Source organism: Entelurus aequoreus, linkage group LG01 (genome assembly GCF_033978785.1).
Source record: "Entelurus aequoreus isolate RoL-2023_Sb linkage group LG01, RoL_Eaeq_v1.1, whole genome shotgun sequence".
NCBI lineage: Eukaryota > Metazoa > Chordata > Actinopteri > Syngnathiformes > Syngnathidae > Entelurus > Entelurus aequoreus.
The window spans coordinates 2,327,068-2,339,934 of NC_084731.1; the positions used below are offsets into that span (position 1 = coordinate 2,327,068).

Genomic DNA, 12,867 nt, shown 5'->3' on the forward strand with positions numbered 1-12,867 from the left:
GATGAACCCCAAGATACTTGTAGCTGGAGACCACTTCCAAAGCTGCTCCTCAGATGAGGTCTTAATCTAGCCCATCACCAGCTTTTTGAAGCACTTTATGACTATTGGAGAGAGGGCTACTGGCCGATAGTCATTCAGACCTGTCACTGTGGAGGTCTTCGGTGCAGGTATGATGGACACACTGTCTTCAAGCAGGTTGGAACAGAGGATAGTTGGTGTGAGGTGTTAAAAATGTCTGCTGGTACCTCAGTCAGTTGGTGGGCACAGACCCTCAGTACTCATCCTGGGATGTTGTCTGGACCTGTGGCTTTGCCGGGGTTGGTCCTTTGCAGGGTCTACTACACATCTGCTGGGGTTGTTGCTGTGTCATTAGGTTGTTGCTGCTTGGGTCATCTAAGCAGGTGTAGAACCTGTTGAGGGCATCTGGCAGGGAGGGGTCGTTTGAGCATTGTACACCTTGGATGTTGTAGTTCGTAATGCACTTGATGCCTTTCCACAAGCTCCGAGAGTTATTTGAGGTGAAGTGACCTTGGATCTTATGTGCATGGGAGGCTTTAGCTGTCTCAATGCCCGTGTCTAACTCTCTTCTTGCTGCCCTGAGTGCTGATGCTTTGCACTGAAGGCCACAACCCTAGCCTTCATTAGTGTTCTCCCCTCTGCATTCAACCAATGCTTTTGGTTGGGGTAGACAGTGGTTGTCTTGGTGGTGCATCATCAGCAAACTTTGAGGTGAAATAAGCCCAGCATATTATTCCCACGTGTAGGAATGGGAAGGGTATCAGTCAGTTTTACATGGTTATAGTTGCTTGCAACCACAAAAAAATGCGTTCGGGTGCTTAGTTGAAAACATTTTTTTGTCTTGAAAATCAACTTTTACCTTGAAAATAATTTTGTACCTTGAAAATCAACTTTTACCTTGAAAATAATTTTTTGTCTTGAAAATCAACTTTTACCTTGAAAATTATTTTTTTCTTTGAAAAAAAAATGTTGTCTTGAAAATCAACTTTTACCTTGAAAACCATATTTTTTTAGAAAAAAATGTTTTGTCTTGAAAATGAACTTTTACCTTGAAAATAATTGTTTTTTTTGAAAAACGTTTTTTGTCTTGAAAATGAACTTTTACCTTGAAAATAATTTTTTCCTTGAAAAATTTTTTTTGTCTTGAAAATCAACTTTTACCTTGAAAATAATTTTTTTCCTTGAAAATCAACTTTTACCTTGAAAATCATTTTTTGTTTTGAAAATCATTTTTTGTCTTGAAAATCAACTTTTACCTTGAAAATAATTTTTTGTCTTGAAAATCAACTTTTACCTTGAAAGTCATTTTTTGTTTTGAAAATCATTTTTTTCTTACAAAAATTATTTTGTCTTGAAAATCAACTTTGCCTTTGAAAATCTTTTTTTTTTTTTTTTTAAAGTTGTCTTGAAAATCAACTTTTACCTTGAAAATCATATTTTTCTTTGAAAAAAATGTTTTGTCTTGAAAATTAACTTTTACCTTGAAAATAATTTTTTGTCTTGAAACTCAACTTTTACCTTGAAAAAAATGTTTTGTCTTGAAAATAATTTTTTTCTTAGAAAAATTATTTTGTCTTGAAAATCAACTTTTACCTTGAAAATCATTTTTTTCTTTGAAAAAAAAATGTTGTCTTGAAAATCAACTTTTACCTTGAAAATCATTTTTCTTTGAAAACATTTTTTTGTCTTGAAAATCAACTTTTACCTTGAAAATCATTTGTTTCCTTGAAAATCAACTTTTACCTTGAAAATCATTTTTTGTCTTGAAAATCAACTTTTACCTTGAAAATCATTTTTTGTCTTGAAAATCAACTTTTACCTTGAAAATAATTTTTTTCTTTGAAAAAAAAATGTCTTGAAAATCAACTTTTACCTTGAAAATCATTTTTCTTTGAAAACATTTTTTTGTCTTGAAAATCAACTTTTACCTTGAAAATATTTTTTTTCCTTAAAAATCAACTTTTACCTTGAAAATAATTTTTTGTCTTGAAAATCAACTTTTACCTTGAAAATAATTTTTTGTCTTGAAAATCAACTTTTACCTTGAAAATAATTTTTTGTCTTGAAAATCAACTTTTACCTTGAAAATAATTTTTTGTCTTGAAAATCAACTTTACCTTGAAAACCATTTTTTTCTTTGAAAATCAACTTTTACCTTAAAAATAATTTTTTGTCTTGATAATCAACTTTTACATTGAAAATCATTTTTTTCTTTGAAATAAATTTTTTGTCTTGAAAATCAACTTTTACCTTGAAAATCATATTTTTCTTTGAAAAAAATGTTTTGTCTAAAAAATGAACTTTTACCTTGAAAATCATTTTTTGTCTTGAAAATCAGCTTTACCTTGAAAACGATTTTTTTCTTTGAAAAAAAGTATTGTATTAAAAATCAATTTTTACCTTGAAAATAATTTTTTTCTTGAAAATAATTTTTTGTCTTGAAAATCAACTTTTACCTTGAAAATAATTTTTTGTCTTGAAAATCAACTTTTACATTTAAAATCATTTTCTTTAAAAAAATGTTTTGTCTTGAAAATTAATTTTTACCTTGAAAATAATTTTTTGTCTTGAAAATCAACTTTTTTTCTTAGAAAAATTATTTTGTTTTGAAAATCTTTTTTCTTTGAAAAAAGAAATGTTGTCTTGAAAATCAACTTTTACCTTGAGAATCATATTTTTCTTTGAAAACAATTTTTTGTCTTGAAAATGAACTTTTACCTTGAAAATAATTTTTTGTTTTGTAAGTCAGCTTTACCTTGAAAACTATTTTTTTCTTTGAAAAAAAGTTTTGTCTTGAAAATAAATTTGTACCTTGAAAATAATTTTTTTCTTTGAAAATCAACTTTTACCTTGAAAATCATTTTTTTCTTTGAAAATCAACTTTTACCTTGAAACTCATTTTTGTCTTGAAAATCAATTTTTTTTTATTGAAAATCATTTTTTTCTTTGAAAAACATTTTTAGTCTTGAAAATCAACTTTTACCTTGAAAATAATTTTTTGTCTTGAAAATCAACTTTTACATTGAAAATCATTTTTTTCTTTGAAAAAAATTTTTTGTCTTGAAAATCAACTTTTAACTTGAAAATCATTTTCTTTAAAAAAAAAGTTTTGTCTTGAAAATTAAGTTTTACCTTGAACATATTTTTTTGTCTTGAAAATCAACTTTTACCTTGAAAATAATTTTTTGTCTTGAAAATCATTTTTTTCTTAGGAAAATTATTTTGTCTTGAAAATGTTTTTTCTTTGAAAAAAAAATGCTGTCTTGAAAATCAACTTTTACCTTGAAAATCATATTTTTGTTTGAAAAAAATGTTTTGTCTTAAAAATGAACTTTTACCCTGAAAATAATTTTTTGTCTTGAAAATCAGCTTTACCTTGAAAACGATTTTTTTCTTTGAAAACATTTTTGTCTTGAAAATCAACTTTTACCTTGAAAATTATTTTTTTCTTTGAAAATCAACTTTTACCTTGAAAATTATTTTTTGTCTTGAAAATCAACTTTTACATTGAAAATCATTTTTTTCTTTGAAAACATTTTTTTGTCTTGAAAATCAACTTTTACCTTGAAAATCATTTTTTGTCTTGAAAATCAACTTTTACATTGAAAATCATTTTTTTCTTTGAAAAAAAAAATGTCTTGAAAATCAACTTTTACCTTGAAAATCATTTTCTTTAAAAAAAATGTTTTGTCTTGAAAAATAACTTATACCTTGAAAATAATTTTTTGTCTTGAAAATCAACTTTTACCTTGAAAAAAATTTGTTATCTTGAAAATCAACTTTTACCTTGAAAATCATTTTTTTTCTTGATAATCATTTTTTTCTTAGGAAAATCATTTTGTCTTGAAAATCTTTTTTCTTTGAAAAAAAAATGTTGTCTTGAAAATCAACTTTTACCTTGAAAATCCTATTTTTCTTTGAAAAAAATGTTTTGTCTTAAAAATGAACTTTTACCTTGAAAATAATTTGTCTTGAAATCAGCTTTTACCTTGAAAATCATTTTCTTTAAAAAAAAAAGTTTTGTCTTGAAAAATAACTTATACCTTGAAAATAATTTTTTGTCTTGAAAATCAACTTTTACCTTGAAAAAAATTTGTTGTCTTGAAAATCAACTTTTACATTGAAAATCATTTTTTTCTTTGAAAAAAATTTTTTGTCTTGAAAATCAACTTTTAACTTGAAAATCATTTTCTTTAAAAAAAAAGTTTTGTCTTGAAAATTAAGTTTTACCTTGAACATATTTTTTTGTCTTGAAAATCAACTTTTACCTTGAAAATAATTTTTTGTCTTGAAAATCATTTTTTTCTTAGGAAAATTATTTTGTCTTGAAAATGTTTTTTCTTTGAAAAAAAAATGCTGTCTTGAAAATCAACTTTTACCTTGAAAATCATATTTTTGTTTGAAAAAAATGTTTTGTCTTAAAAATGAACTTTTACCCTGAAAATAATTTTTTGTCTTGAAAATCAGCTTTACCTTGAAAACGATTTTTTTCTTTGAAAACATTTTTGTCTTGAAAATCAACTTTTACCTTGAAAATTATTTTTTTCTTTGAAAATCAACTTTTACCTTGAAAATTATTTTTTGTCTTGAAAATCAACTTTTACATTGAAAATCATTTTTTTCTTTGAAAACATTTTTTTGTCTTGAAAATCAACTTTTACCTTGAAAATCATTTTTTGTCTTGAAAATCAACTTTTACATTGAAAATCATTTTTTTCTTTGAAAAAAAAAATGTCTTGAAAATCAACTTTTACCTTGAAAATCATTTTCTTTAAAAAAAATGTTTTGTCTTGAAAAATAACTTATACCTTGAAAATAATTTTTTGTCTTGAAAATCAACTTTTACCTTGAAAAAAATTTGTTATCTTGAAAATCAACTTTTACCTTGAAAATCATTTTTTTTCTTGATAATCATTTTTTTCTTAGGAAAATCATTTTGTCTTGAAAATCTTTTTTCTTTGAAAAAAAAATGTTGTCTTGAAAATCAACTTTTACCTTGAAAATCCTATTTTTCTTTGAAAAAAATGTTTTGTCTTAAAAATGAACTTTTACCTTGAAAATAATTTGTCTTGAAATCAGCTTTTACCTTGAAAATCATTTTCTTTAAAAAAAAAAGTTTTGTCTTGAAAAATAACTTATACCTTGAAAATAATTTTTTGTCTTGAAAATCAACTTTTACCTTGAAAAAAATTTGTTGTCTTGAAAATCAACTTTTACCTTGAAAATCATATTTTTCTTTGAAAAAAAGTTTTGTCTTGAAAATCAATTTTTACCTTGAAAATAATTTTTTTCTTTGAAAAAATTGTTTTCTTTGAAAAAATTGTTTTCTTTGAAAAAAAATAATTATCTTGAAAATCAAATTTTACCTTGAAAATCTTTTTTTTCTTTGAAAATCAACTTTTACCTTGAAAATAATTTTTTGTCTTGAAAATCAACTTTTACATTGAAAATCATTTTTGTCTTTGAAAACAATTTTTTGTCTTGAAAATCAACTTTTACCTTGAAAATAATTTTTTGTCTTGAAAATCAACTTTTACATTGAAAATAATTTTTGTCTTTGAAAACAATTTTTTGTCTTTGAAAACAATTTTTTGTCTTGAAAATCAACTTTTACCTTGAAAATCATTTTCTTTAAAAAAAAAAGTTTTGTCTTGAAAACTAACTTATACCTTGAAAATAATTTTTTGTCTTGAAAATCAACTTTCACCTTGAAAACATTTTTTTGTCTTGAAAATCAGCTTTACCTTGAAAACGATTTTTTTCTCTGAAAAAAAGTTTTGTCTTGAAAATCAATTTTTACCTTGAAAATAATTTTTTTCTTTGAAAATCAACTTTTACCTTGAAAATCATTTTTTGTCTTGAAAATCAACTATTACATTGAAAATCATTTTTGTCTTTGAAAACAATTTTTTGTCTTGAAAATCAACTTTTACCTTGAAAATAATTTTTGTCTTGAAAATCAACTTTTACATTGAAAATCATTTTTGTCTTTGAAAACAATTTTTTGTCTTGAAAATCAACTTTTACCTTGAAAATCATTTTTTGTCTTGAAAATCAACTTTTACATTGAAAATCCTTTTTTTTCTTTGAAAAAAAATTTTTGTCTTGAAAATCAACTTTTCCCTTGAAAATCTTTTTCTTTAAAAAAAAAGTTTTGTCTTGAAAAATAACTTATACCTTGAAAATAATTTTTTGTCTTGAAAAACAACTTTCACCTTGAAAAAATTTTTTTGTCTTGAAAATCAGGTTTACCTTGAAAACGATTTTTTTCTCTGAAAAAAAGTTTTGTCTTGAAAATCAATTTTTACCTTGAAAATAATTTTTTTTTTGAAAAAAAATTTTTGTCTTGAAAATCAACTTTTACCTTGAAAATCATTTTTTTCTTTGAAAATCAACTTTTACCTTGAAAATCATTTTTTCGTCTTGAAAATCAACTTTTACAGTGAAAATCATTTTTTTCTTTGAAAATCAACTTTTACCTTAAAATCATTTTTTGTCTTGAAAATCAACTTTTACCTTGAAAAAAATTTGTTGTCTTGAAAATCAACTTTTACCTTGAAAATCATTTTTTCGTCTTGAAAAGCAACTTTTACAGTGAAAATCATTTTTTTCTTTGAAAATCAACTTTTACCTTGAAAATCATTTTTTGTCTTGAAAATTAAACTTTTACCTTGAAAAAAATTTGTTGTCTTGAAAATCAACTTTTACCTTGAAAATCATTTTTTTCTTGAAAATTAAACTTTTACCTTGAAAAAAATTTGTTGTCTTGAAAATCAACTTTTACCTTGAAAATCATTTTTTTTCTTGAAAATCATTTTTTTCTTAGGAAAATCATTTTGTCTTGAAAATCTTTTCTTTGAAAAAAAAATGTTGTCTTGAAAATCAACTTTTACCTTGAAAATCATATTTTTCTTTGAAAAAAATGTTTTGTCTTAAAAATGAACTTTTACCTTGAAAATAATTTTTTGTCTTGAAATCAGCTTTTACCTTGAAAATCATTTTCTTTAAAAAAAAATGTTTTGTCTTGAAAAATAACTTATACCTTGAAAATAATTTTTTGTCTTGAAAATCAACTTTTACCTTGAAAAAAATTTGTTGTCTTGAAAATCAACTTTTACCTTGAAAATCATATTTTTCTTTGAAAAAAAGTTTTGTCTTGAAAATCAATTTTTACCTTGAAAATAATTTTTTTCTTTGAAAAAATTGTTTTCTTTGAAAAAAAATAATTGTCTTGAAAATCAACTTTTACCTTGAAAATATTTTTTTTCTTTGAAAATCAACTTTTACCTTGAACATAATTGAAAATCATTTTTGTCTTTGAAAACAATTTTTTGTCTTGAAAATCAACTTTTACCTTGAAAATCATTTTTTGTCTTGAAAATCAACTTTTACATTGAAAATCCTTTTTTTTCTTTGAAAAAAAAATTTTGTCTTGAAAATCAACTTTTACCTTGAAAATCATTTTCTTTAAAAAAAAAAGTTTTGTCTTGAAAAATAACTTATACCTTGAAAATAATTTTTTGTCTTGAAAATCAACTTTCACCTTGAAAAATTTTTTTTGTCTTGAAAATCAGCTTTACCTTGAAAACGATTTTTTTCTCTGAAAAAAAGTTTTGTCTTGAAAATCAATTTTTACCTTGAAAATAATTTTTTTTTTGAAAAAAATTTTTTGTCTTGAAAATCAACTTTTACCTTGAAAATCATTTTTTTCTTTGAAAATCAACTTTTACCTTGAAAATCATTTTTTCGTCTTGAAAATCAACTTTTACAGTGAAAATCATTTTTTTCTTTGAAAATCAACTTTTACCTTAAAATCATTTTTTGTCTTGAAAATCAACTTTTACCTTGAAAAAAATTTGTTGTCTTGAAAATCAACTTTTACCTTGAAAATCATTTTTTCGTCTTGAAAAGCAACTTTTACAGTGAAAATCATTTTTTTCTTTGAAAATCAACTTTTACCTTGAAAATCATTTTTTTCTTGAAAATTAAACTTTTACCTTGAAAAAAATTTGTTGTCTTGAAAATCAACTTTTACCTTGAAAATCATTTTTTTTCTTGAAAATCATTTTTTTCTTAGGAAAATCATTTTGTCTTGAAAATCTTTTCTTTGAAAAAAAAATGTTGTCTTGAAAATCAACTTTTACCTTGAAAATCATATTTTTCTTTGAAAAAAATGTTTTGTCTTAAAAATGAACTTTTACCTTGAAAATAATTTTTTGTCTTGAAATCAGCTTTTACCTTGAAAATCATTTTCTTTAAAAAAAAATGTTTTGTCTTGAAAAATAACTTATACCTTGAAAATAATTTTTTGTCTTGAAAATCAACTTTTACCTTGAAAAAAATGTGTTGTCTTGAAAATCAACTTTTACCTTGAAAATCATATTTTTCTTTGAAAAAAAGTTTTGTCTTGAAAATCAATTTTTACCTTGAAAATAATTTTTTTCTTTGAAAAAATTGTTTTCTTTGAAAAAAAATAATTGTCTTGAAAATCAACTTTTACCTTGAAAATATTTTTTTTCTTTGAAAATCAACTTTTACCTTGAACATAATTGAAAATCATGTTTGTCTTTGAAAACAATTTTTTGTCTTGAAAATCAACTTTTACCTTGAAAATCATTTTTTGTCTTGAAAATCAACTTTTACATTGAAAATCCTTTTTTTTCTTTGAAAAAAAAATTTTGTCTTGAAAATCAACTTTTACCTTGAAAATCATTTTCTTTAAAAAAAAAAGTTTTGTCTTGAAAAATAACTTATACCTTGAAAATAATTTTTTGTCTTGAAAATCAACTTTCACCTTGAAAAAAATTTTTTGTCTTGAAAATCAGGTTTACCTTGAAAACGATTTTTTTCTCTGAAAAAAAGTTTTGTCTTGAAAATGAATTTTTACCTTGAAAATAATTTTTTTTTTGAAAAAAATTTTTTGTCTTGAAAATCAACTTTTACCTTGAAAATCATTTTTTTCTTTGAAAATCAACTTTTACCTTGAAAATCATTTTTTCGTCTTGAAAATCAACTTTTACAGTGAAAATCATTTTTTTCTTTGAAAATCAACTTTTACCTTAAAATCATTTTTTGTCTTGAAAATCAACTTTTACCTTGAAAAAAATTTGTTGTCTTGAAAATCAACTTTTACCTTGAAAATCATTTTTTCGTCTTGAAAAGCAACTTTTACAGTGAAAATCATTTTTTTCTTTGAAAATCAACTTTTACCTTGAAAATCATTTTTTGTCTTGAAAATTAAACTTTTACCTTGAAAAAAATGTGTTGTCTTGAAAATCAACTTTTACCTTGAAAATCATTTTTTTTCTTGAAAATCATTTTTTTCTTAGGAAAATCATTTTGTCTTGAAAATCTTTTTTCTTTGAAAAAAATGTTGTCTTGAAAATCAACTTTTACCTTGAAAATCATATTTTTCTTTGAAAAAAATGTTTTGTCTTAAAAATGAACTTTTACCTTGAAAATAATTTTTTGTCTTGAAATCAGCTTTTACCTTGAAAATCATTTTCTTTAAAAAAAAATGTTTTGTCTTGAAAAATAACTTATACCTTGAAAATAATTTTTTGTCTTGAAAATCAACTTTTACCTTGAAAAAAATGTTGTCTTGAAAATCAACTTTTACCTTGAAAATCATATTTTTCTTTGAAAAAAAGTTTTGTCTTGAAAATCAATTTTTACCTTGAAAATAATTTTTTTCTTTGAAAAAATTGTTTTCTTTGAAAAAAAATTATTGTCTTGAAAATCAACTTTTACCTTGAAAATATTTTTTTTCTTTGAAAATCAACTTTTACCTTGAACATAATTGAAAATCATTTTTGTCTTTGAAAACAATTTTTTGTCTTGAAAATCAACTTTTACCTTGAAAATCATTTTTTGTCTTGAAAATCAACTTTTACATTGAAAATCCTTTTTTTTCTTTGAAAAAAATTTTTTGTCTTGAAAATCAACTTTTACCTTGAAAATCATTTTCTTTAAAAAAAAAAAAGTTTTGTCTTGAAAAATAACTTATACCTTGAAAATAATTTTTTGTCTTGAAAATCAACTTTCACCTTGAAAAAATTTTTTTGTCTTGAAAATCAGCTTTACCTTGAAAACGATTTTTTTTCTCTGAAAAAAAGTTTTGTCTTGAAAATCAATTTTTACCTTGAAAATAATTTTTTTTTTGAAAAAAAATGTTTGTCTTGAAAATCAACTTTTACCTTGAAAATAATTTTTTTCTTTGAAAATCAACTTTTACCTTGAAAATAATTTTTTCGTCTTGAAAATCAACTTTTACAATGAAAATCATTTTTTTCTTTGAAAATCAACTTTTACCTTAAAATCATTTTTTGTCTTGAAAATCAGCTTTACCTTGAAAACGATGTTTTTCTTTGAAAAAAAGTTTTGTCTTGAAAATCAATTTTTACCTTGAAAATATTTTATTTTGTTTGAAAAAATTTTTTTGTCTTGAAAATCAACTTTTACCTTGAAAATCATTTTTTTCTTTGAAAATCAACTTTTACCTTGAAAATCATTTTTTGTCTTGAAAATCAACTTTTACATTGAAAATAATATTTTTCTTTGAAAAAATTTTTTGTCTTGAAAATAAACTTTTACCTTGAAAATAATTTTTTTCTTGAAAAAAATGTGTTGTCTTGAAAATCAACTTTTACCTTGAAAATCATTTTTTGTCTTGAAAATCAACTTTTACCTTGAAAATAATTTTTTCTCTTTGGACTCACAGTACATGAAATATATTGTAATGCACAGTTTCCACCAATAGCTTGCTTTCTTTGGTCCAAATCAGCAACTGTGGCACTTTTTTAGTTTCAGTTTCCTTTTTCTGTTGCTATGGCACCATTACGCTGCTAAAGGTCTTCTGATTATATCATCGCAAAGTTGGATTGAACAAAGTTTGGATTGTTCATTTGTTTTTCTATTAGAGCTTACAAACGAGCAACATGTTGTCTGATTCGAAACAGGCTCTCACCGTGTCCACTCCGCCCAGCAGCAGCTCCGTCACACAGATGTAGATCTCGGATTGGGTCAGCTTGTCACAGGACAACAGGTAAGTCAGGTATAACCCGTCCGTCAGCTCACCTCGCTCCATCCGACTGTGAATGTCACTAAGTCTTTTGTCTATGAGAGTCTGTGCTGTGGAATTAAAACTGATTGTTTAAGCTCCTTTGACTTGGAAGCACAAAGACCTGTAGTCTGCATCTGGAGCCCACCTGTGTTGTAGAGGTCGTCCCAGGCCTGCACAAAGCGCTTCCAGAAGGGGAAGACCGAGCGCATCCAACGTGGAAAGACCACCACGGTCTCAGACAGGGTCAGCATGTCGTTAACTGCAGCGATGAAGCGCACCGTGTCCTCGGGTATGTCTTCCTGCAGGCAGCCCAGCCTGGTCTCGAACAGGATGGAGGAGATAGCTGAATAATTGTGGTTGATACAAAGGTTCAGTAACCTCCCGCCCTCTTTGCGACTGTGACTCCAGAATCATGCCGTGAGTCTCACCTTCGAAGCCAAACTTGTAGAGCTCAGCAGCCACATCGGAAACAGTAGCTCGGTCTGGACTGCGAATGCGGAGGAACTCGATGCGTTGCAGGAAGTCTTCAACCACCTGGTGGATGATTGGAGCGTAGGCCGACACCTCCTGCAGCCTCAGCAACTTTGGGTTTAGAGCACTCCGCATTCGGTACCACTCCTGCCCTTTGCTGGAAAGTAGAAGAACTGATGGTTCTTTGGTTCAAACTAAAGTGCAATTTTAAATTTCCCGCTAAACTTCCGGTTGAAAACGGCTTTGGATGATGACGTTTGCGCGTGACGTCAGTAGTTAAACGGATGTATTGGTACCCCATTGAATCCAATACAAAAAGCTCTGTTTTCATCTCAAAATTCCACAGTATTCTGGACATCTGTGTTGGTGAATCTTTTGAGGAGTCCTTCCTCCGGTGACGTCACGCTACTTCCGGTACAGGCAAGGCTTTTTTTTTTATCAGCGACCAAAAGTTGCGAACTTTATCGTCGATGTTCTCTACTAAATCCTTTCAGCAAAAATATGGCAATATTGCGAAATGATCAAGTATGACACATAGAATGGATCTGCTATCCCCGTTTAAATAAAAAAAAAATCATTTCAGTAGGCCTTTAAAGGGGTCACATTATAATTTTTCTATCTCAACTGATTGGAAAGTCAGAAGTTGTAGTCTGGAATAAGATGCACTCACTCCACATGCAGACCGTAGGCTTGTCCCCGCAAGTCTCTGTATTCTTTCCAGTGTGGCAGCTCCGCTCGGACCGGGTAGCGTCCTTCTTGTCGGATCACCTGGGCTATGAGCTCGGGACTTGCCACATTAACCAAGTCGAACGGACCGAACCTGGAGCGCCAGATCGGCCCGTACAGATTCTTCTGTACACCCTGGCAAAAGATGTTAGGGCGTGCATTAGCGTGTACTTCAGCAACATATTCTCATGTACTCTTTTCAGATGGTTAGCTGAGAGAGGGAAGAATGCCGATCAGATGATGTTGTACAAGTATACAAAATACCATTAAATGTTGTACAAGTATACAAAATACCACTACATGTTGTACAAGTATACAAAATAGCATGACTTGCACTATCAGGCTGGGTTGTGTTTACCTGCAGCAAGTGGCTCTTGTCCTTGTACCCTTTGGCAAACAACCAGAAGAGGGTGGTGGACAAAGTGGGTCCAGGCAAGTCATCGATGGTCTTCAGTTTAGCTGCTGCAGTCGTCTCCTGGGTCAGGGTTCTGGTGGAGAGGGCCGGGATCAAACCTCTGCAGAGTGCAGAAAGAGCAGGCCGTGAGGAGTTCATTTCATCTCAACTTGTAGAGCACAGAGTTGAGTGTGGC

The 12,867-nt window shown here is 27.0% G+C and overlaps 1 protein-coding gene across 2 annotated transcripts in view; it reads right to left on the reverse strand.

The window, feature by feature from the left end:
* LOC133646723 (sterol 26-hydroxylase, mitochondrial-like) overlaps window positions 1–12,867 on the reverse strand; it is a 36,388-nt gene extending 23,521 nt beyond the window's left edge. For both annotated transcript variants that reach the window (XM_062042430.1, XM_062042426.1), the window contains exons 1-5: window positions 12,636–12,867; window positions 12,222–12,412; window positions 11,509–11,708; window positions 11,226–11,423; window positions 10,985–11,148 (exon numbers count right to left, since the gene is read on the reverse strand). In XM_062042430.1, coding sequence (XP_061898414.1) covers window positions 10,985–11,148; window positions 11,226–11,423; window positions 11,509–11,708; window positions 12,222–12,412; window positions 12,636–12,830 — 948 coding nt within the window. In that variant the 5' untranslated portion in view covers window positions 12,831–12,867. The remainder of the gene's footprint in view (window positions 1–10,984; window positions 11,149–11,225; window positions 11,424–11,508; window positions 11,709–12,221; window positions 12,413–12,635) is intronic.